The sequence below is a fragment of the Fistularia commersonii genome, chromosome 7 (genome assembly GCF_037954325.1).
Source record: "Fistularia commersonii isolate RoL2024-O1a breed Wild chromosome 7, RoL_Fcom_v1.0, whole genome shotgun sequence".
In the NCBI taxonomy this organism is placed as follows: Eukaryota; Metazoa; Chordata; class Actinopteri; order Syngnathiformes; family Fistulariidae; genus Fistularia; species Fistularia commersonii.
Genome location: NC_141290.1, coordinates 4223949 through 4245251, shown reverse-complemented (window position 1 = coordinate 4245251; position 21303 = coordinate 4223949). Strand labels below are relative to the sequence as shown.

At 44.4% G+C, this 21303-nt stretch overlaps 1 protein-coding gene across 7 annotated transcripts in view; it reads left to right on the top strand.

Annotated features, from left to right (window-relative positions):
• Nucleotides 1-478: 478 nt before the first annotated feature.
• Nucleotides 479-21303, top strand: part of kif21a (kinesin family member 21A) — a 51241-nt gene continuing 30416 nt past the window's right edge. For all 7 annotated transcript variants that reach the window (XM_086149240.1, XM_086149236.1, XM_086149239.1 and 4 more), the window contains exons 1-5: nucleotides 479-768; nucleotides 18669-18891; nucleotides 20621-20803; nucleotides 20889-21029; nucleotides 21111-21242. In XM_086149240.1, coding sequence (XP_086005366.1) covers nucleotides 725-768; nucleotides 18669-18891; nucleotides 20621-20803; nucleotides 20889-21029; nucleotides 21111-21242 — 723 coding nt within the window. In that variant the 5' untranslated portion in view covers nucleotides 479-724. The remainder of the gene's footprint in view (nucleotides 769-18668; nucleotides 18892-20620; nucleotides 20804-20888; nucleotides 21030-21110; nucleotides 21243-21303) is intronic.

Genomic DNA, 21303 nt, shown 5'->3' with positions numbered 1-21303 from the left:
ATGAGTGCTCATATATAAATGCAAATGTTTTTTATCACAAGCTCAGTCTTGAATCCTAGAGGTTTCATTGACCGTTTCAAAACTTTTAACATCTATTTTTTGTTACCTTTTTAAAATGTTCGTTTACAATAAAGGCTTTCATTGTAAAAAAGAAACAACAAAAAACCAACGTTATATATTTATTATTAAGATAAACACAGTTAAAAACATATTTTTTAGAATACAAACACCATGTGAACATTACTATATGAAAAGATATAGTATAAATCTACTGAGTGTTCATACATAATATCTAATCTAAAGTATTACTGATTGTTTTCTTCAGCAGACTTATGACGTCATCCGAACGGCGTGTCTCCGTAAAAAAGGGGGCGTGGCCTGCTGACGCATTGCGGCTCCCCTCCTCCCCCCTCCCCCTCCTGCCGACGCATGCGCACATCTCCCCTCCGTCGTCTTCGTCGCCGCTCCGGTGGCGCGCGCACACGAGCCCGACGCGGACACCGGGCGCAGGTAAGGACGCGACGCCATGCGGGAACTCTTCCCGCACACCTAGAAACCCGTCAAAAAGCGCTTTTCCGGCGCTGACGTGAACCCCCGCTACCCCCCACACCCGCGTACGCCCGTTATATTTTTATATTTTTAAAAAAATCCAGATATATTTCGCATTTTTTCCCCTCCTTTTTCCTCCTCGTCGCTTTTTTTTCTTCCTCCCCCGGGAGTTACCATGACGACGGGACAGGATGAGAGTTCGGTGCGCGTGGCCCTGAGGTGAGTCGCTCCATTTTTTTTTAGACACCTGTCAATCAAACCTCACACGCACCTGCATCCACACACACCGTTCATTGTCCCGCCGTCACAGGTGGAGGCGGATGACTGCGCGTGCATGTGCGCGTACGCGTGTGATTGACAGCTAATCGATGGGAGAGGAGCTCCGCTGTCTTTCTTCCGTCTTGGAGCCGCTCCCACGCAGCCGGTGTGGGTGTGGGGTGCAAACGCCTGTGGTGCGTTTACTGGTGTGGAAAATGTGCCAGAAATGTGCATTTCTGCAGAGATGATGGCCGAGCGGACATAAGGTGCACTAAGATTGGATTAATAATAAGTCTGGTGGTCATTCTGGTTGGATTCCCCTGGTTGGATTCTTTCTGTGGATTCTCCAGAACTCCTTCACTGGAGACCAGATGTGTGAATGGTTGTCTCTGTAAGAGATGTGCATGAATGTGTGAGTAGTTGCATCTCCATAATGATGTGTGAATGAGAGGGTGAATGGTTTTATGTCATTTGAACTGGTGTGTGTGAATAAATGAGGGAATGATTCTTTGACATGAATGAATGAGGATGTACATAGGACGTGCGAATGAGAGGATGAATGGTTGTATGACTAAATTATGTGGGAATGAGAGGGTGAATGTTTATGTCTCTTGAAGAGGGAATGAATGAGTGAATGATTATATGACATGAATGAATGAGGCTGAATGGTTGTATGTCCACATGACGTGTCACTGAGAGTAAATGGATGGATGTCTAAAAGAAATGTAAGTGAATGAGTGAATGATTGTTTCTGTATGACATGTGAATGCAGGATTGTTTGTTTCTGTATGATATGTGAATGAGAGGATGAATGTTACGTCCACTTTCGATGCGAGAGGGTGAATGTCTTACATATCTATATGATAAGTGTATGAGAGGGTGAATGACTCGCTGTGGCGACCCCTAACGGGAAAAGCCGAAAGAAGAAGAAGAAGAAGAAGAAGAAGAAGAAGAAGGGTGAATGATTTCTATTTCTATATGATGCTTGAATGAAAAGGTGAACGGTTGTCTGAGAGGGTGAATGGCTATATGTTGCTTGAAGAAATATGAATGAATGACATCCCACCATCCACTCATTCATTCATTCATTCACGTTTGGGTGATTTAGGATCTACAATAAACCCCCTGATCTTGCTTTAGTCGGAATCCCGCTGAGAACATTCACGGCGGAGGCAAACCGGCAAACCGCTGCGCCATGCCGCCTCCCACCTGGAAATAGTTTTTAGAGGAAAAAAAAAACGTCTGGAAATGAAAAGTGAAAGTGGCGCCCGGATGTTATTATGAATTCTCCTCCAACCTCCGGGGGGAGAAAAACATTCCTGGCGTTTCAGCCTCTAATCCCTCAGGATTATCGGGCCACGTCGACCCCAGGCCGGTCCGCTTTGACCCATGCCAACCCCTGGCAGCGCGACGCCGGTCTGCAAGAGCAGCAGCAGACTTTTTAAAAGTCCTCGTCACACCTGAGCAGGATGAGGAGGAGGAAGGGTTGCAGGCAAGCGTTGCAGAAATATAAATGGAAAAAAAAAAACAGTGTTGCACATCTTCGGGAAAGCAGCGACTCGAAGGTTAAACCTTAGCCTGGCCGCTCCCAGATGGCGTCTCTCTTTCTTTTAATCGGTTTATGACCCCCATGAGTCCCCACCTACCCTTCCGATCCCACCCTGGAAATATTTCACTCCTCCCCCCGCCCCTTCTTCCTCCAAGCTCCTGCAAAACCGCCGCCAGGTAAACAAACATCAGACGTCGATGTTTGTTTACCTGGTGGCGGGTAGTGTCAGAGGGGGCCCCTGTTGATTGTTTGCACAGAGTGGGGTTGTCGTGGTAACAGGGGAGGGTGGGGTTGCTCAGGTGGGATTTGGGGCGCCCCCCCCCCCCCGAAATGTTAGCATTTGCAATTGGACTAGAAAAGATCTAAAAGTGCATGGAAACTATTTGGAAATTGGCTAAAATACCCCCCAAAAAACATGAAATAATTAGTTGAAAAATGATATATTTGGAAATCTTTGAAAATTAGCTAATTAAATAAATACCCTAAAAATGATCAAAATGATGAAGATTAAGTGATTTAAAATTGAAATATCTGAATGATTTTGCAAAAAAAAGTTAGTCAATGATTTAAAGGAGATGACTGACACCTGACAGCCTGCTTTTTCTTCACACACACGCACACACACACACACACACACACACCTCCCCAGCCTGCACGTGGCAAGAGCTGTTAGCTGGGGTGGAGCTCAGTGTACTAGGAGGGTGGGGCTCAGGTTGTGACTTATAGTCAATGTAGCCCCAGATTCAGTTAGCGCGCGCGTGTGTGTGTGTGTCTGTCTGTGTGTGTGTGCATATTATGAGTGGATGAACCCCCACCTCCCTGTGGCGGTCCAGACAGAGCAAGCTTGTTAAAGAGAGCTGAGAGATTAGCAACCCGGCCCTTAATGACGGAGCAGCTGACCGCAGAGAGCAGCTGAGGGTGCGAGGGGTGAAAGGCCGGGGTCCCTGAACACACCGCCAGGGACATTCAGGGATTTAACGGCCTGAGAACTCGAGCGCCCAAATCTAAAATCATCTCTGACAGTCGTCTGCATATACGCATACATTCAGAGTGTGTGTGTGTCTGTGTGTGTGTGTGATTGACATGTCCAAGTTAAACCCTACCTCTCTAAGGCTGTCAGCTGACCCCGGGAGCAAGAGTGAGAGTGAATAGTTGTGTGTCTCTTCATGACATGTGAATGAGTGAATGAATGGTTTTATGTCTATATAATTTGTGAATGAAAGGGTGAATTGGTTGTATGTCGATATGATGTGTGAATGAGTGAGTGAATGAATGGTTTGTCTATATGACACGTGAATGAGTGAGTGAATGGTCGATCTATATGACATGTGATGAATGAATGGATGGTTGTCTGTCAATATGATGTGTGAATGGTTGGACGTCTCTATATGGGACCTTGTGATTAACAGGTGCAGATACAGAGAGTGAATGAATGAATGAATGTGAAACCACATGACTGTCCCCTCGCAGGCCATTGGAGGACATGGTGACGTCCTGTGCACGAGCACAAAACAAAACCCTGGATGGCGGCCCAAAGCCCCCCTCCCCTGGGGTTACGGGGCTTTGTCCCGGCCCGCTGAGCCGCAGCGCTCTGTCCGGAGTCGCCCTGGCTGTCCGGATCTGTGGGCTTTTTTTCAACCCGAAGACAAAGCCCGCGGAGCATCGCACTGTCAGCCTTTGAAGGGAAAGCAAACACCGTCTGAAATTCAGAGGAGAGAGCTTTCTCTGCTGACAGTATAAGAATTGTGCTGTTGTGCACCATATTCCTGAAGTACACATACTTAAAATACTGAAGAAGTACACCCAGTTTACTGCCTGAAACTGTTTTTCCTCAGTGAAGGTTAACAACAACATAGATATCTTGGACTCACTATCTCTGCTGCTTTTCTCCCAACTTTGTTTTGGTACACAGCTCCTCCCTCTAAAGCGGGGGAGTCAAACGTACGGCCCACGGGCCAGATCGGCCCCCCAGAAAAGTTGAATTCAGCCCACGGTATTATTTTGCAAAGCAGAAAAATAAGCTGCAATTTTTCGCTGAAAGAAACTGTTGTTATCATGCCATGATTTTCCCAGCCCACTCGAGAATAGAGTTTCCTCTATGCGGCCCCTGAGCTGAGCTGAGTTTGACACCCCTGCCATTGCCAAGTCACAAATCTTGCATGCTTTAGACCAGGGGTCCCGGACTCGCGGCCCGTGGGCCAATTGCGGCCCTCTGAACAATATTTTGTGCCCCCCTGCCTGAAATCAAATTTTTGTGTTAGTGCGGTCCGCGCGTTTATTCTCACATGCATCTGGGGGCTTTATACAGTTTGTTTAAAAAAACATGGGCAAGGAAAAAATGGAAAAATAACTGTAATGTATTTTTTGCTTCAAAATTTTAAAATAAAATGATTTTTTTAATGTAAAACTGTCTAGTGATATTGTTAAAATGATCTTTTCTTATTTCCATATGAACCACAACAACAAAAGCAAAAAAAAAAAAAAAAATGGCAAAAATGAAAAAGATTAATTTAATAACTAGAATAGTCACCATTAGCCTTGTAAACACTATACCTCCTCTTATCCATGCTACCAATCAATTTTCTAATAAATTCTAGTGGCAAATTTTCCCACGTCGACATCAATATTTTTAGGATGTAATTTCATCAAATGTTTTTTAATATTCATTTTTAATATTAATTCGTAATGTATTTTTTTAGAGGAACAGTTCATTACATATAGAGATTTTTATAATTTACCTATTTACCTCCTTTACACTAAAACAAAGGAAACCTTTTGGACTTAGTGTTACCTCTATGTAATGATTTTACTGGCCCGTAACATCATAACATCAAATTAGACCGTATTTGGCCCCCGGACCAAAATGTGTTTGACACAGCTGCTTTAGCATACAACATTTGGGACTTGTGGTCACAACGGCAACTGGAGTCACAATAAAATGCAAAAAAAAATATATGAATGGTTGTGTGTGTCTGGCATTGTTTTGAACTCTTCAAACCATGGCATGAGCTCTTGTCACGGCCTTCAGCTGGCTGACTTCATGTCCGAAAGCAAGATGGCGGCGTGTCGGCCATGCACCGCCTCAGTAAACGTTGTCAAGTGACTATCTAACACAGATATCTGCGCTCTGACTCGCTATCGCTGCTGTGTCTCTCCTGCTTTATTCCCATGCACAGCTCCTCCCGCTGCATCCCATAAACCATACTTGGGACTGGTGTAACCACGGTGACAGAGGTCCACACACAAAAAAATGTGCACCCCTCAATAATTACAGTGGAGAGAGAAGTGCCAATACCTCTACACATCCGAATGTATCACATAGAATGGGACGAGTGTGGAATAACGTTAGTCGCCACGGCAACAAAAAAACCTCATGGAAAGACCCCCATTCAGAGGAAGAGGTATTGTCTGTGTGTGCGTGTCCGAACTCAAGTCTCGACTCAGGACGAGTGCGATGACTTTCGGGGAGGATCTGAGTAACCACGGCGACAGACGAGGGGAGCAGGGGAGGGGGCGTTCACGGTTAGCGGAGACGGCGGACGGTTTCGCTAAGCTCTTTCCGCAAAGCCGAGAAGATGCTGATGCTGCAGCGGGGAAAGGTCACGTGCTCAGCGGTTTATCCCCGGGGAGCCGGTGTGTGAGAGGGGCTGAGTTTGCACTGACGGATGCTGCGGACCCCCCCACTCCCACCCCCACCCCGGACGCTTTAAGCAGAGACCCTTCCCTCGGGCCCTCCCATAGCAGACTCATGCTAGCATGCTAACAGAGCATCCAGCTCTGCCATAGGAATGATATCATTATTGACTGCGTCACTGCGACACAGCGGCGGTGGAGGCAAATGGTTGTCAAGGCAACGCAGATACTTTTATTATTATCCCCAAGGGTGAACCTTGTGCTAACAGTTGCACTTTTACAAACACTCATGTTTGTGTGAGAAAGTGTCCACCCACCTTACAGACACACAAAGGAGGTTCATCGGAGACGTATGAATGAAAGGGCGAATAGTTGCATGTCTTTCTATGTTGTGTGAATGAGAGGATGAATAGTTGCATGTCTATTTTTGAGATTTAATGAGAGAGTGAACTATGGGATGTCTCTATATGTCACGTGAATGAGTAAGTGAATGGTTTTGTGCCTCCATATAGTGTGTGAATGAAAGGATAAATAGTTGTCAGTGTATGTGATGTTGAAATGAGAGAGTGAATGATTGTATATATCTATTTTAGGTGTGGATGAGCGAGTAAATCAAGAATCAAAGTCAGCTTTATTACAAATTTCTCCACATGTACAAAACACTATTTTTCACCTTGAGGGGGCATTAACTCGTTCATCTCTTTCTCAATTTCTTTTTTGGCTTTTTAATTCAAACATCATAAAGAGGCAGAAAACCATTCATCCTCTCATTCACACGTCACATAGAGACACAGCCAGGTGTGCACGGTCGTCATGGGTCATGTCTAAAATTTGATTTAAATTTTCAAAATCAAATTAAAATGATAAAGTATTAAGTGCATCTACTGGTACTGAGGTGAAGGGATGAGGAGATTCAACAATTTAAAAGCTGACATCTATAAATATTTGTCATTTGAATGTAGAGAGTAGCAGCAGAGGTTTCTGTGCAGTGGATTTAAAGGCGTAAAAATAAAAAAAAAATAAAAAAGTTAGCATTTAGTATTTAATACAATAGCAGCATGATGGATTTGACTGCAACCGTGCAAATGATTGGATGTTTCTACATGATACTTGACCAGGTGAATGGTTGTTTTCTGTGCATATGACGCATTTGCATAGGCATATATGATGTTTGAATGAAAGGATGAATGGTTGCATTTCTCTCTGACGTGTAAATGAGAGGGTGAATGGTTGTATGTCTCTATGTGTCCCTGTGACGGACGAGCAACCGGTCCAGGATGATCCCGCCTCTCGCCCATCGACAGCTGGGATAAGCTCCGCCCCCTTTAACCACCCCAGTGTAGAAATAATGGGTCCCCAAACTTTTTTGCACCACGAACTGGTCTAATGTCGGACAATATTTTCACGGATCAGCTTTAAGGTGTGGTGGATAAATACACGTTAATATGAATGTCTAGATAGTCCTGTCTCTTTCTTTCAAAATACTCCAAAGGCTTGTTTTTACTGCAGGGTGCTTGGTCTCCAAGTGACAAAGCAATTTTGAAGGCTTCACTGCCTCATTAGAGAGCCGGTCGCCGCATATTATGCAGAGTGGCCTCGATGCGTGGGAATCACCTGTCACGATAAATCCCTAATTTAAGTAGGTCTCCTGGTATTTGTTAAATGCGGATTTTTTTTTTTCAGAGTATTCATAGGCTCCTCTTTGGTCCTTTTCCCCTTTGCAAAGAAACTATCTAAACATATCTGTTTTTTTTACTTATTTTGCTTACTTGTGGGTTTAATATTAGCGTTAATGTACCACCTGACTGAGACATAGCGTCATAGAGTCATAGACGGATGTAACGGAGAGAACATTTCAAAATAAAGCATTGTTCAGACTTGGATAATAAATAAAACAGAAATAATGTAAGTTGTTTATTTTTCCTGTGGGGCCCGGGTACCAAACGACCCAAGGACCAGCGCCGGCCCGCGACCCGGGGGTTGGGAACGGCTGCTATAGATGAATGAAGGAATGGCTGCTAGCTGAGCATTTGAGACAAAAACCAAAGGCCTGACTCTGAGTCACCTGTATTTTTGTGCTGTTTGCCGAACGTTGCTGCTATGTTCCATCTGTCAATCATTCTCGGTCGCAGTGTTTGCATGTGTGCGTGTGGATATGAGCTGTACAAATAAGTCTGGCTGCCACTTCTCTTAAGGCCTGCGGGGCGGTGTCACTCAGCCATGGGGCCTGTTGACACAAGAGTCCCGTCTCCGTGTCGACCGCCAGAGCCCGCGGCACAAAAGCTCAGCTGAAAATGTCTACACGGTGCGCGCGCATATGTGTGTGTGTGAGACCGCCATCTGCAGCGCTCAAGACAACCAGAGAGTAGATAATGCGTTTGGTAAACAGGCTTGTTGAGGTCGGTTGGAGGCGGAATGAGACGGCAACATTGAAAGAGAGACGCGACCCGTGACGACCGTGCACACCTGGCTCTGTCTCTATGTGACGTGTGAATGACAGGGTGAACGGTCGCTTGTCTCGAAATGACACGTGGATGAGAGGGTGAATGGTTTTACTGCCACTTGTATGACGTCTGGATGAAAAGCCAAAAAAGCATGCAGGAGCATTGGAAAACTTGAATTGTCTCTAAAGGATTTATGAATGAATGAGTGAACGGTTGTATGTTTCTATATGACTTGTGAATGACAGAATGTATGTTTGTATGTCTCTATGTGATGCTTGAATGAGAGGATGAATGGTTGTCTGTCTCTATGACATGGGAACAAGAGTGTGAAGGGTCTATATTTCTATGAATGTGAATGAGAGAATGAATGGTTGTATATATCCATTTTAGGCGTGGATGAGAGGGTTAATATCTTATACCTCTGTATGATGCTTGAAGGACAGGGTGGATGGTTGTTTGTATATGATGAGAGGATGAATGGCTGTATGTGATGCTTGAATGAGTGAGTGAATGGTTGTTTATCTCTATATGATATGTGAATGAGAGGGTGAATGGTTGTATATATCCATTTAGGTGTGGATGAGAGGGTGAATGTCTTACGCCTCTATATGATGAGAGTATGAGAGGGTGAATGATTTTCTATCTCTATACGATGCTTGAAAGAGAGGGTGAATGGTTGTATGTCTGTATATGATGCTTGAATGAAAGGGTGAATGGTTGTTTGTTTGTATGACGATGGCCTGTATAAAAGTTTTATTTCTCTGTATGACATGTATGAGCGAGTGAATGATAGTACCTCTATATATTAGGTGAATGAGAGGTGAATTAAACGGTAATTAAACGGTAATTTCACGGTAATTTCGTTGATCCAATGTGGTGCAGCTAAATGTTTTGAAGCCCCCCCCCCAAAAATCCATAAATTAGCCGCATTGTTGTTTAAGCCGCAGTGCTCAAAGCATGTGAAAAAAGTTGCGGTGGTATGTCTGTACATGTGGCCCTGTGATTGGTCCAGGTTGAGCCCCGCCTCTCATCCAAAGACAGCCGGGATAGGCTCCAGCCTAACCTAGAATCGGTATAAAGAATGAATGAATGAATGAGCTGTGGGCAAATGAGTTGTGGTGACATATTGTAAAAAGAAAACCCAATAACACGTTGAAACAGAGGTTTTTCCTCGTGCGTCGCTTTTTCCCAAGTCACCTACTTTAATGAACGCGACCCTCAGCTCTTGGAAAACTAAAAATACACTGCTTTTCTCATCCAGCGAGCTGTAAAGTGGATCAGAGGGAGAGCGTCCTGGAAGTTAAATTTAACTTTTATCTTTTTGATACCCCACCCTCCCATCCAGATTGCAATCAAATATTAAAAAAAAAACAAAAAAAAACTGGGTCATAGATTTGTGATGCATCATCCGTTCCCCCCAAGTGTTACAGATATAACCCTCTTGACGTAAATAACAAAGACGGCACCTCGCCGCGCGAATATGGCTATTTGCGAGGGGCCTATTTGTGACGTGCCCCGGTGACGGCACCTCGGCGGCCGCATCCCCGCTCCTATTTGCAGCACGGGCTCCGCATATAGTACCGGGGGGGGGGAGCCTCATAGTGGAAAGATCGGGTAAGGCGAAGACAAATGTGCTGTGTAATCACAGACCATTTACCCTCCATGGCTGGCTTGTTTTCCTCCAATGTGTGCTTCTACGTGGGAGGAGGAAGAAGAGGGAGTCGTGTCCACGTGTGATACCGCAGGCTGCAGAGCGCGTCTGCGGCACCTCCCGGGAGGTCGCCAGTCTATTCCGGGCCCGCGCCCGGGCTCGGCTCGGGCCCAGGCTATGCTTAGAAGGAGCGAGAGGTGACCCTTTGGGCCTCACCTTAAATTACCGTGCGTTGCCACGGCGACATCGCTTCGGTTTCCCAAATTGCCCAGCATGAACCGTGATTCCAGTGGACTGAAGTGGAGTATATGGTGTTGCTAGCACCTTTTTCAGTAAACATGTCCCATAATCCAGAGATTAGCCAGTACCGCTTTATTTTTTATTTTTTAAAAAGAGTCCACAAATCTCCAGCACCTTCCCTAAAAGGGGGTCCTCCTAATCATCCGCCTTTTACCCTGAAGGAAAATGGGTGCATTTTCCTGGAACACCAATCTCAGCTTGCCTACTTCCTGTTCCTTTGTATTTCCTGGTCTGGGTGTACTTCCTGGTCCGGGTGCACTTCCTGTTCCTTTGTACTTCCCGTTCTGGGTGTACTTCCTGTATTGGGTGTTGATAGCCATAGCTGTGTCCCCACCCCTTGTCACGTACAGGAGGGGGATGGGGGGGACCCCGCTCCATGACCTTTGACCTACAGGAAGCTGGCATTATCAGCATGTAGATCCACAGCCGCCATGTTTGTTTTGAGAAAAGAAAAACATTTTTTTTTTTTTTTTTAACCAAAAGGCCCTGTGAGCACGGGGGAGGGGTCGGGGGATCAACGGGGATATCCATGGGTTTTATGAAGAGGAAGACGACTGAGCCATCTGCCTCCGGTCGGCGGCAGCCGGGGCGGGGTTGGCCTCTGCCAGCCTGCCGTCCTTCTGGGTTGCCATAGTGACCCGGTTTGGAAAACCCAGACGTGTACATTTATTTTTCTTTCATAATCTAAGGAGAGGTTGTGGCTCCGCCGGCCGGAAGTGGCGATTATTTCCTGTAGGGGGATTTGAGGAGGGAGTCCTGAAGTTCAGTCCGAACCGTTTCTTCCCGTTGTTTCTCGTGAGGTTGCTATTTTAGACGCCGTGATGGACGGGTAATTTATTTCCTCTCTTCCTCTGGACTGACAGTAATCCTAACCTCCCCCCCTCCGGGGCCTCTATTCCTCCAGCCCAGACCTGGCTTTACATCCCGTCGCGATCGGGGATTATGACTTTAATTCCCTTTTTTTTTTTTTTTGCTCCCGTTTAAGGGTCGCCATGGCAACTGCATCTTGCATCTCACGCAGGCCTTGTCTAACAGCAGCATTTAGAAGAACAGACACAGATTCCACTTCATGCTCCTTATTATTGAATGTTATTATTGAATATATTATTGAATCTTTTTGTTGTTTTTGTATTTGATTATATAAAATGTGAATGAGAGGGTGAATGTTTCATGTCTCTCTATGACATGTGAGTGCCAAGTCCATGCAAACCCTTCCCGTGAATGCTCTTCCTCACCGTAATGCGAGGGCACAGTGGGAAGTGAATCTTCAGTTTCCTCCTCCTCCTCTGCAACAGCCGCGCTCCAGCCAGTGTTTGTGAATGGTGGATACGACCTGCTGTTCTGGATCAGTAAAAGAGGAAGAATATGAGTGACATTAACAAGCTTTCTATTTACTGCAACCCACCGGACCGGTTCTGGGCTTGACCCAATGCTCTTGAACTAAAACCGATCTGAAGGCAAGGAATGTCCTCACAGGCTCCCCCTCTTTTTCTTGTGTGCTTGTACATCCACCTTTTTTGCACAACATCATTTCACCCGTAGAGACCCCTGCCCACGTGACTGACTGGACACCCATCCAGGTTAAACCACGACCCCCCCCCCACTGCCAGCTACAATTGCCTCCTTGGTGTGTGTGTGTGTAATTCAAAACCGGCTAAAGGTGAACGGTCTGCTCCAAGGTGCAGTTACACCCCCTCGTCACTAGTTGGCGACGATGCAAGGTTCCCCCCTGTCGTTCTGACATGTTGTCTACACAAAGCGGCCTCCTGAGAAGCTTTGCCTCAGCAAATCCGCGGGTCCGGCTTCATCCAAGTGCTAGGAATTCAATAAACAAGCTGGTTGTCTCCCCTCGTAACTCCCATTGGGCCCAATAGGTACACCCCGCTAAAATAAGAGCACAGATTTCATCTTGAGTGAATTTTTTCCCCCTGCTCGGATTGCTTCTCGTACGAGAGCAGGGGATGAGGATTCAGGGGAGTTGCGTGACTTCCTCCCCTCTGCACGGTACTGTAATGATTTATTAAATGCAGCCTGGGGTGGGGGCGAGATGGCGCAGCAGCTTCTTTGCAGCAGATTCCCGCTGCAGCTCATGAACCAAAGGTGCAGGGTCTGAAAGGAAAATGTAAATTTAAAGCTCTCAGATGCGAACTGGACTCCCCTGAGATGTTTTGGTTGCAAATCCGAGGTGGATGTGTTCGACTGTTGGCCTGTTTTTTTTTTTTTTTTTCTATATTTAGCTTGATGTCTTTACGACAGGGCCACGGATGCGGCGCTCGCAGAATTTGAGCTTGAAAAAACAGAATAGAAGTGGACAAATGGCACGGGGATTCTTTAAAACCTCCGATAAATTCACCAATAAGAAAATAGAGCGAGATATGAAGGAGTTAATGCCCCTCAAATATGATAGAAAAATAACCCTGAAAACAGGGACAGTCCTCAAACAAATATTGAAGGGCCTCTGTGTTCTCCTCGTGCCTGCATGGGTTTCCTCTTTCCTCCTCCAAAAACATGCAGGGCGTGCATCGGAGAACCTGAATTGCCAAGAGTGAATGAAAGTATGTTTCTATATGTGTCTGTGGAGGTTCACAGTCATCCAGGCTATTGTCGAAATCTTGAATTTCTTCACTTGAAGTGCAGTTATAAACTGAAGAAGCCTCTGGGATGTGGGGGTGGAACGTCTTCAGGTGAACAAAGTGGTTGCATGTCTCTATAGGATTTGTTTATGACTGAATGAGTCAATGGTTGTATATCCATCTGACATTTAAATGAACGAGTGAATTGTTGTATGCCTCTATATAACACCCAAATGAATGAGTCAATGGTTGCATGTCTCTATGACATTCAAGTGAATGAGTGAATAATTGTATGTTTCTATATGTCATGAGGTGTTATGAGGTGTGACTGGTTATGTGTCTATATAACATACAATAACATACAATAAGCAGGTGAATTGTTTAATGTGAAGGTGAGTCGCCAGATTCTCTCTATGAATGAGTGAATGGTTGTATGTCTCTATATTATGTGTAAATGAATGAGCGAATATTTGTATGTGTAAAAAGAAATGACCAAGCACTTAAGATTATGATGACATATTTATTCAGGTTAGATGGGTTGGGCAGCAGGTGGGTCTGAATCAGCGTGACGGACACCAAGCGGCCGGTCATTGACCTCTAACCTCTGATCCTGACCGCCCCTGACCCCTGACCCCGGCTCCTCACCCCAACCGCTAAAATAGACCCCGACTGATTTTGTTGACTTCCCTTCGCCACGATACAGTGTGGGTTTGGTTACTTCCTCAAGATGATACATTGATGATCTGATCAGTTTGATCAGGCTCTGATAGAAGACTCTCAGCAGACCAGACGTGTGTGTGTGTGTGTGTGTGTGTGTGTGTGTGTGTGTTTGGGTGTACAACATCAACATACCTCTTGAACATACATTACAGTTACAATATTTTTTTTTTATTGTGAATTTTAAATTCAATACATTTAATTTCAATTTTTTTTTTTTTTCCATTATTTACTATTTTTCCTATTTTTTTCCCCCTTTTTTTTGATTTATTAAATCTATCAGTGTAATGTCAGCGAGAAACCCCAAGCGGGAACATTTCCAAAAGTAGTTCGATCTGTGATCATTCATTCATTCATTCTTTCTTTCATTATCTACAGGGGAAGGCAATCTAAAATTGAGCAAGAGCTGGCCAGATGCCAATCACAGGGCCACATATAGAGACATCGCCATTTCTCGGCTATTCTTTTTATTATTAGTATGTATAACAACAACAACAACAACAACAACATCAAAAGAAAAACATTACATCCAATTCACAGACTAGTAGTTTAAAGCGACACCCGGAGAATGCAGAGTAATCTGGATCGTATTTGGGATTAGGGGGGGAAAGTGTGCCGGGGGGGTGTTGACGGGATTACACGGCCAATTACTGGGTTAAATCACCCGAAACAAAGGCAGTTCCACGGAGATGGTGGGGATTAGATTCACACCGAGTTCTCCTGTGGAACCGGTTAAACGCGGTGGATTTGACACGGAGGCTAATTGACTCGGCGTCGATTGTTCGCATCAGTCGGGGTGGCGAGGCCTGAAAGAGGCAGGGCTGCAGGAGCCCTCGAGCAGAGCGGAATATTCCACAGGCTATCCCCTCCTCTTCTGTTATTGCCGTGGTTACGCAGGGCTTTCCCTCGCCCGTTCCCCTCTCGGTTTGACGAGTCCCGTCGTCGTAGGATCATACAAACTGCTAAAAAAGGCAAGGGATCTCAAGCGCGGTGTCTGTTACCACGGTAACCGCCTCTCCGGTTCTGCTTTGAGGCCACCGGTCAGAGCATTATTTGATATTCGTCGGTCACTCAGAGGCAGTTCATCCGGCCTCGTCGCCATGGCGACCCTCACAGTCGGACATTACGTAACATCTGGCCATGTTCCTGCGTCATCAATCAGGAGCTGGTAGTTGGAATGTGGATTTCAAAACAAAAGCATACTATTCTCTAAACATATAATGATAATAGTAACCATGATAATGATAATGATAATAGTAATATGAATAATAGTATATTTTATTTAAGGCGCCTTACTTGATCCTCATGACATATACATGTACTCAAAATACATATTTGAAAGAAAAACTAAAAATGAAAACAGTGACAATGTGTTAAAATGTAGATATTTTTATTTTAAAAAAGTGTTAATTGTCATATGTAATGTCTTGAAACGTGTTTCTCTGTACAATGAACTTCATATTTTGCTGTCCACAGTGAAGCTAGTTTGGTCGGAAAGAAACAACAAAAGTATAATTGATAATTGATAAGCCTATTATTGCAAAAACATGTAAAGAGTACAGAGAAACATAAACAGTCATGTATGCAAGATGCGCATTTATATCTTTTCATGTTTACATCTGATGTTTTATTTTCATATTTAAGTCTGACGTTATTCTGTTGGGAAGTGCGGGGAGACCACATTTTAAAATCAATAATAATATCCTCCGATCAGTGTTTTTCATGTTAAGTTACTGGTGCTTCGCAGGTTAGCGTTAGCTCCAGAACTACTCCAGGTAAAGGAAAACAGAACCCTTCATCCCTCCATTCATCCCGCCATCCCTCCCTCTTTTCCGTCTGGTCATGTAATCTGGGTCGCCGGTGTCAGCACCAGGATCCAGTGTCACACGGACGGGGCACAATGGCCGCTCTGTTGCCCGGGGCTCCCGGCGGCATTGTCGTCCCCCCCTCCCTCGGCCCGCGGGCACAATGAAGCCCTTGTCGGGGGCCGGGGGAGGTCGGGGCAACCCCCCCACCCTCCCACCCTCCGCCCCAGGTCAGGTGCTTCTCTCCCCAGAGCTCTTCTTCTTTGTGGATCCGGTTCGGGTCTCCCGTGAAAGGTCGGGCATCATCCTCATTTTGAAGCAAAGCACATATTTTGTGGGATCTCGTGAATGTCTGGGCAGCAAAGCGCCACGTTTCCTGCCAAGGAGGATGGGGGGCGGAGGAGGGGGTCCTCTTCCTGAATTTTCTATCAAATTTCCGCCGAAGTGAGGATATGTTTGACTAATAAAAGCCTCCCAGACGAATAGAGGCTTCAACAAAAGCCCCAATGTTAAGGCCTCCCCCCTTGAGCAGCATGTCGGGATGTAAAAACATTATTCAGAAGTAAATGTCTATTCAAATTCAATTTTTAAATGTATTTTTAACCTTTCAATAAAGACGCCAAACCGGTGTTTATAAAACAAAGAAGTCTGGATGTGTTTGCTCTGCATCGCTGAAATCCCGTCAGAACCAAAGGGAGTTAGCATAAATACATATCAACTAGTGCTTGAGCTCTGCTGTCTTATAGCTCGCTAGCTTAGCATAAGGTAAACACAGAAAACATTCCAATATCCAAGGTAACTAAACTATATGACAAGAGACTGTCAAAATCTGGGACCATCTTGCTAAATGTGGCTGACTTCTACTTGCTAATTTATACTGCGCAGGGTTGCATTGTTTTGAAGTTTTCTTGTTTCTGTACAGAATATGCTGCATTTCAGCTTTTTTTGTAGCGTTTGTTTGCTTAATAAGCAAACATCAACCTTCATGCTGTGTGTTACACAAGCCACAGAATGTTAACTTGAGCTGTAACTTTTGGCACCTGCTAGTATATTCAGTATGGGCCGATGTAGTCCATAGGTTTTCTTGTTTCTGTCTAAATATGCTGAATTGTAGTTTTTCTTCTATTATAGCACTGCTAGCCTGTTTGTTAGCTTTAAGTGCAAACATTGAACTCAGTATTGCGTGTTTGATTTGTAGTTAAAGGTAGCTTGAATTTGTCCCACAGTTGGAATTGCTGGTTGCCTCTTAATGTCCTCCAGCGAAGCCAAGAGAGGGGTTAACTTGAGCTGCTAGTTTCAGCATGTCAGTATATTTAGAACAGGGCGATGTAGTGTTTAGGTTAACTTGTTTCTGCACAAAGTATGCTAATTTGTTGTTTTGTTTACCATTATAGCACTACTAGCCTGTTTGTTAGCTTTCCAAGCAAACATCAAACTCAATGCTGTGTGTTCGACGAGTCATCAAACGTGGCTAGAATTTGAGGGGTTAGCTTAAGCTGCTAGTTTTAGCATCACCTGCAAATATATTTTGAATGAAGGCTACTTTGTGTTTACGTTTTTTTTTTTTTTTATGTTTCTGTATCCAAGATTTTGGTTTTGGCCCATATTTGCACCCTTAGCCTTTTTGCTAGCTCTCCAAGCAAACAAGTAATACCACAGCATTGCTAGTGTTGCTAATGCCCACCAGCCAGCGACGAAGAGAGGGGGTTAACTTTAGCTTCTAGTTTTAGCAATAACTTTACAAGCCAATTAGTCCTGTGTGGTGCGGCCTTGGAGACATTCCTTGTCTGCGTCAGGTTTTTTTTGGTGTTTTAATTTGTTTTTCCTTATTTAACAGAGGCGCTTTTCTTGGGAAAACTACTAGTTACACAGGAATTCGCCTTGTTAGCATGCAGCATTTGCCCGCTCTTATGCTGCGTGCTAGCCCCCAGCATGGGCGTGTGTTCGCCTAGACCTGCTGATCTGGGATTAGCAAAATGAAATCTATTTTAAAGCACTTATTGTTTATTTTGTTGTTGAAATGCTGGCCCCGTGCAGGGATTATAGCCGGTCAGCTGTTTCTCTTTGCTTGTTTCCTCCCGCGCCATGGCGCCTGTCACGTAACCCGAAACCTCACTTTCGCCGCTGAGTGAGCAAACACAGGGTGAGCCTTCTCCTCCTGTAATCCACATTAAAACTGGTTAATCCCTGCCAGGTTTCACTTGGAAATAACCCCAGAGAGTATTCTGGACGTGTCGAGGTGACGGTGGCCGCGTCCATCCACATTTACAATATGTCGCTGAAAATACACAAACACCTTAATGCAGATCCACAGTCGAGATTGTCATGTTTTCACGCAGCCCAGATGCTAAAACGTTTCCAGCGGAACAGCTGATGATTCACGTTGCTCTCTCAACCATCCATGTTTGTTTGTTTTCACGAGGCGGCTCATCTTAAAACAACACGGACAGGTTTTGCTTCGAGAGCTCATAGAGGCGTAAAGAACCGAGGGGAAAAGTTTGGGGCAAATGGCAGGCCTTTGACTGAAAGATGGAAATGTGAATTTAAGAAAGGGTATGCCTCTATATGAGGTGTGAATGAATGGGTGAATGGTCGTAAATAGCATGTAAAAGAAAAGGTGAATTGTTGTGTGTCTAGATATGATGTGTGAACGGTTGTATGTCTATACGGTTTTGAATGAATGGGCGAATGGTTGTATGTGTTTATATCAGACCGCTACTGGTCCGCAGATCATTTGGTACTGATCTGCAAAGAAAATCTTTCTGGTTCAAATTATACGTATTTCAACTTGAAATATTGTATTTCGAAATGTCGCATTTAACTTTGTCGCGCCATTTCATACATCAGCTACCACAAGCTACCCCTTGAAAAAAACAAGCCAGAAACAAAAGTCGCTGGAGAGCAGTTTTGGGAGGAAACGAGCAAATGATGAGACTGCAGAAGCGTCGCAGACTGCATAACGATCCATTTCGGTGAATTGATATTATAGTATAGAGTTATTGTAATTACCTAATATAAAGTGTAATCATTGTATTCAGATTAAATACTGTTAACTGACTGAAGTTTTTATTATTTGAACCATTGTACCTGGTCCCTGGTACAAAAAAGGCTGGGGACAGCTGCTCTATATGACGTGCAAATGACGGAGTGAATTGTCTCCATGTGACCTGTGGGTTTTTTTTCCTACAGGATCCGTCCTCAGCTGGCCCGGGAGAAGATCGAGGGATGTCACATCTGCACCTACGTGATGCCCGGCGAGCCGCAGGTCATCCTGGGCAAGGACAAGGCCTTCACCTACGACTATCTCTTCGACATGGACTCCCAGCAGGACGGCATCTACGACACCTGCACCGAGAAGCTGATCGAGGGTTGTTTCGAGGGCTACAACGCAACCGTCTTCGCCTACGGCCAGGCGAGTTTGACGGGGAAAACATTTGGGTTTCCGAGGCATGAGGGACTTTGAAATTGGCACGTGTTCAATTTAATTCTAAAATAAAACAATTTTATTGTAATGGTTTAATGGTTTATTATTACTGTCATTTTTAACATCATTAACATTTTCATGATTATGAGTACTATTATGTATAATTATTAGTTATGTTAGTAAAGTCTCATTCTTAGCGATATCATTATTATTTAATTATTCATTATTATTATTATTATTATACCATTCATTATATCAACTCTCTTCTCATCATAATTACTATTATCATTATTATTATTATTATTGTTTTTATTATATTATTCATAAAATCTCACTATCATTATTATTATTATTATTATTATCATTATTATTGATCACCTATGCTTATGAGTACCTCCCCAGGAAGATAAAAATGATAACAATGATCAATATTGATTAATATTGGTAATGATTGCATTAATTATTTTGAGATCATAACAGATAATATGTCAATTCGTTTTTTAAAGGAATAAACTTGACTTCCTATATTCCACCCAACCCTGTTTATTCTTTCCTAGTCTCTGTTTTCTGTTGCCTCTTGAATCAACACGTTTGAATCACGCGGGAGTTCAGCGCCTTTAATCCTGTAAAGCTCTTAATGCAGCCCTGGATTTTCCTGTTTCCTGTGATTTTCAAAGGTTTAAAACAGACATATAAGTATTCACCTATGCAGAGTTGTTATTATTATTACATCTTCAGTATTACTATTATAATTATATCATCATCATCATAACCATTGCTGTTTTATTTTATTGTATTCTTGTTATCATTATCATCATTATCTTTAGTTATTAATATCATCATGACTATTTTTACTTATCACCAGTTTTATTATTACTTTGATCATTATTTTTGCCATATTCATTATAACTATTATTAATATCATTACTTTTATTATTATCATTACTACTCTACTAAATCAGATAATTTATAAATAGAAATGAAAAACATTGTACATTTCAAATTTGTCCAAAATACGGTTTCCCTAAACACCTGAGTGTTACGGCCCACACTAAACCCCTCTCCAGAATCGAGCTTCTTTGACTGATCGGGTCGATGACGGATATCAATCGGAGTAGATATTAATTGTTATGAATAGACTCGGGCTCTTTGCACAATCTTCCGGAAATCATCCATTTAATCAAAATCAGCATTAAAACGCTGATACTATATCTCTCCGCCGCACTCGCTTCTTCCCTTCCTCTTCCTGTTTTTCTCAGTCGACTGGAAACGACCCCCCCACCCCCATTTAGGTTGCCTGGCGACAGAGCCCCCGCTGCACGGCATTCTCTGGAGCCAAAGTGAAGCCACAAACACACACTCACACATGCATCTTTAATGTGTGGCCATACAATCAGCCGCCATTGGCCTACATTCCCTCACCATATCCCGTCCCCTTTGCGCAGACTTTTCTAGAAATAGACCCGATCACCCCTTTCTGCACCCCTCCTTCCCCTTTTTGGGCGGCAGACATAAACAGCAATGAGTGGAACCTCAACGCTGCTCATTGAGCTTGGGTGGCCATGCACGTAAAATCTCCCCGACACTTACTTTATCTCCGATATTTATTTTGTTTTTTAGCACGCCGTTAAAAAAGTTAAAAAAATCCAATCCAAGTGTTTTTTTTTTTTTCTGAAGTGTCCCTGAATGCATCTCAACCTCCTCCTTCCCCCTGCAGACGGGCTCGGGGAAGACCTACACCATGGGCACGGGCTTCGACGTCAACATCGTGGACCAGGAGTTGGGGATCATCCCTCGTGCCGTGCACCACCTCTTCCGGGGTATCGAGGAGCGGCGGCAGGCGGCCCAGGAGCAGGGACGCCCGGCTCCCGAGTTCAAAATCAATGCCCAGTTCTTGGAGGTACCCCTTCACCAACTGCGTTGCGTTCAAATTCCCCGGGAATCCAAAGCGTCCGATGAGATGACGATCTCTATCCCCTCCTCAGCTGTACAATGAGGAAGTGCTGGACTTGTTCGACTCGACCCGAGACATGAAGCAGAAGTCTCACATCAAGATCCATGAGGACGCCGCCGGCGGGATCTACACCGTGGGCGTGACCACGCGTACCGTCTCCTCCGAGGCCGAGGTACTACAAAAACTTTTTTTTTTTTTTTTTTTTGGCAATCAATTGAGTTTTCCTGAAATGCCCTGCACATGTTGTGTCCAGATGATGCAGTGCCTGAAGCTGGGGGCTTTGTCCCGGACCACCGCCAGCACCCAGATGAACGTCCAGAGCTCCCGCTCCCACGCTATCTTCACCATCCACCTGTGCCAAGTCCGCGTCTGCGCCTCTGACAATGTGCGTACGTCCCCTCCCACCGTCGTGGTCGCCCCTGGCGACGGCCTCGTGACCACACCCC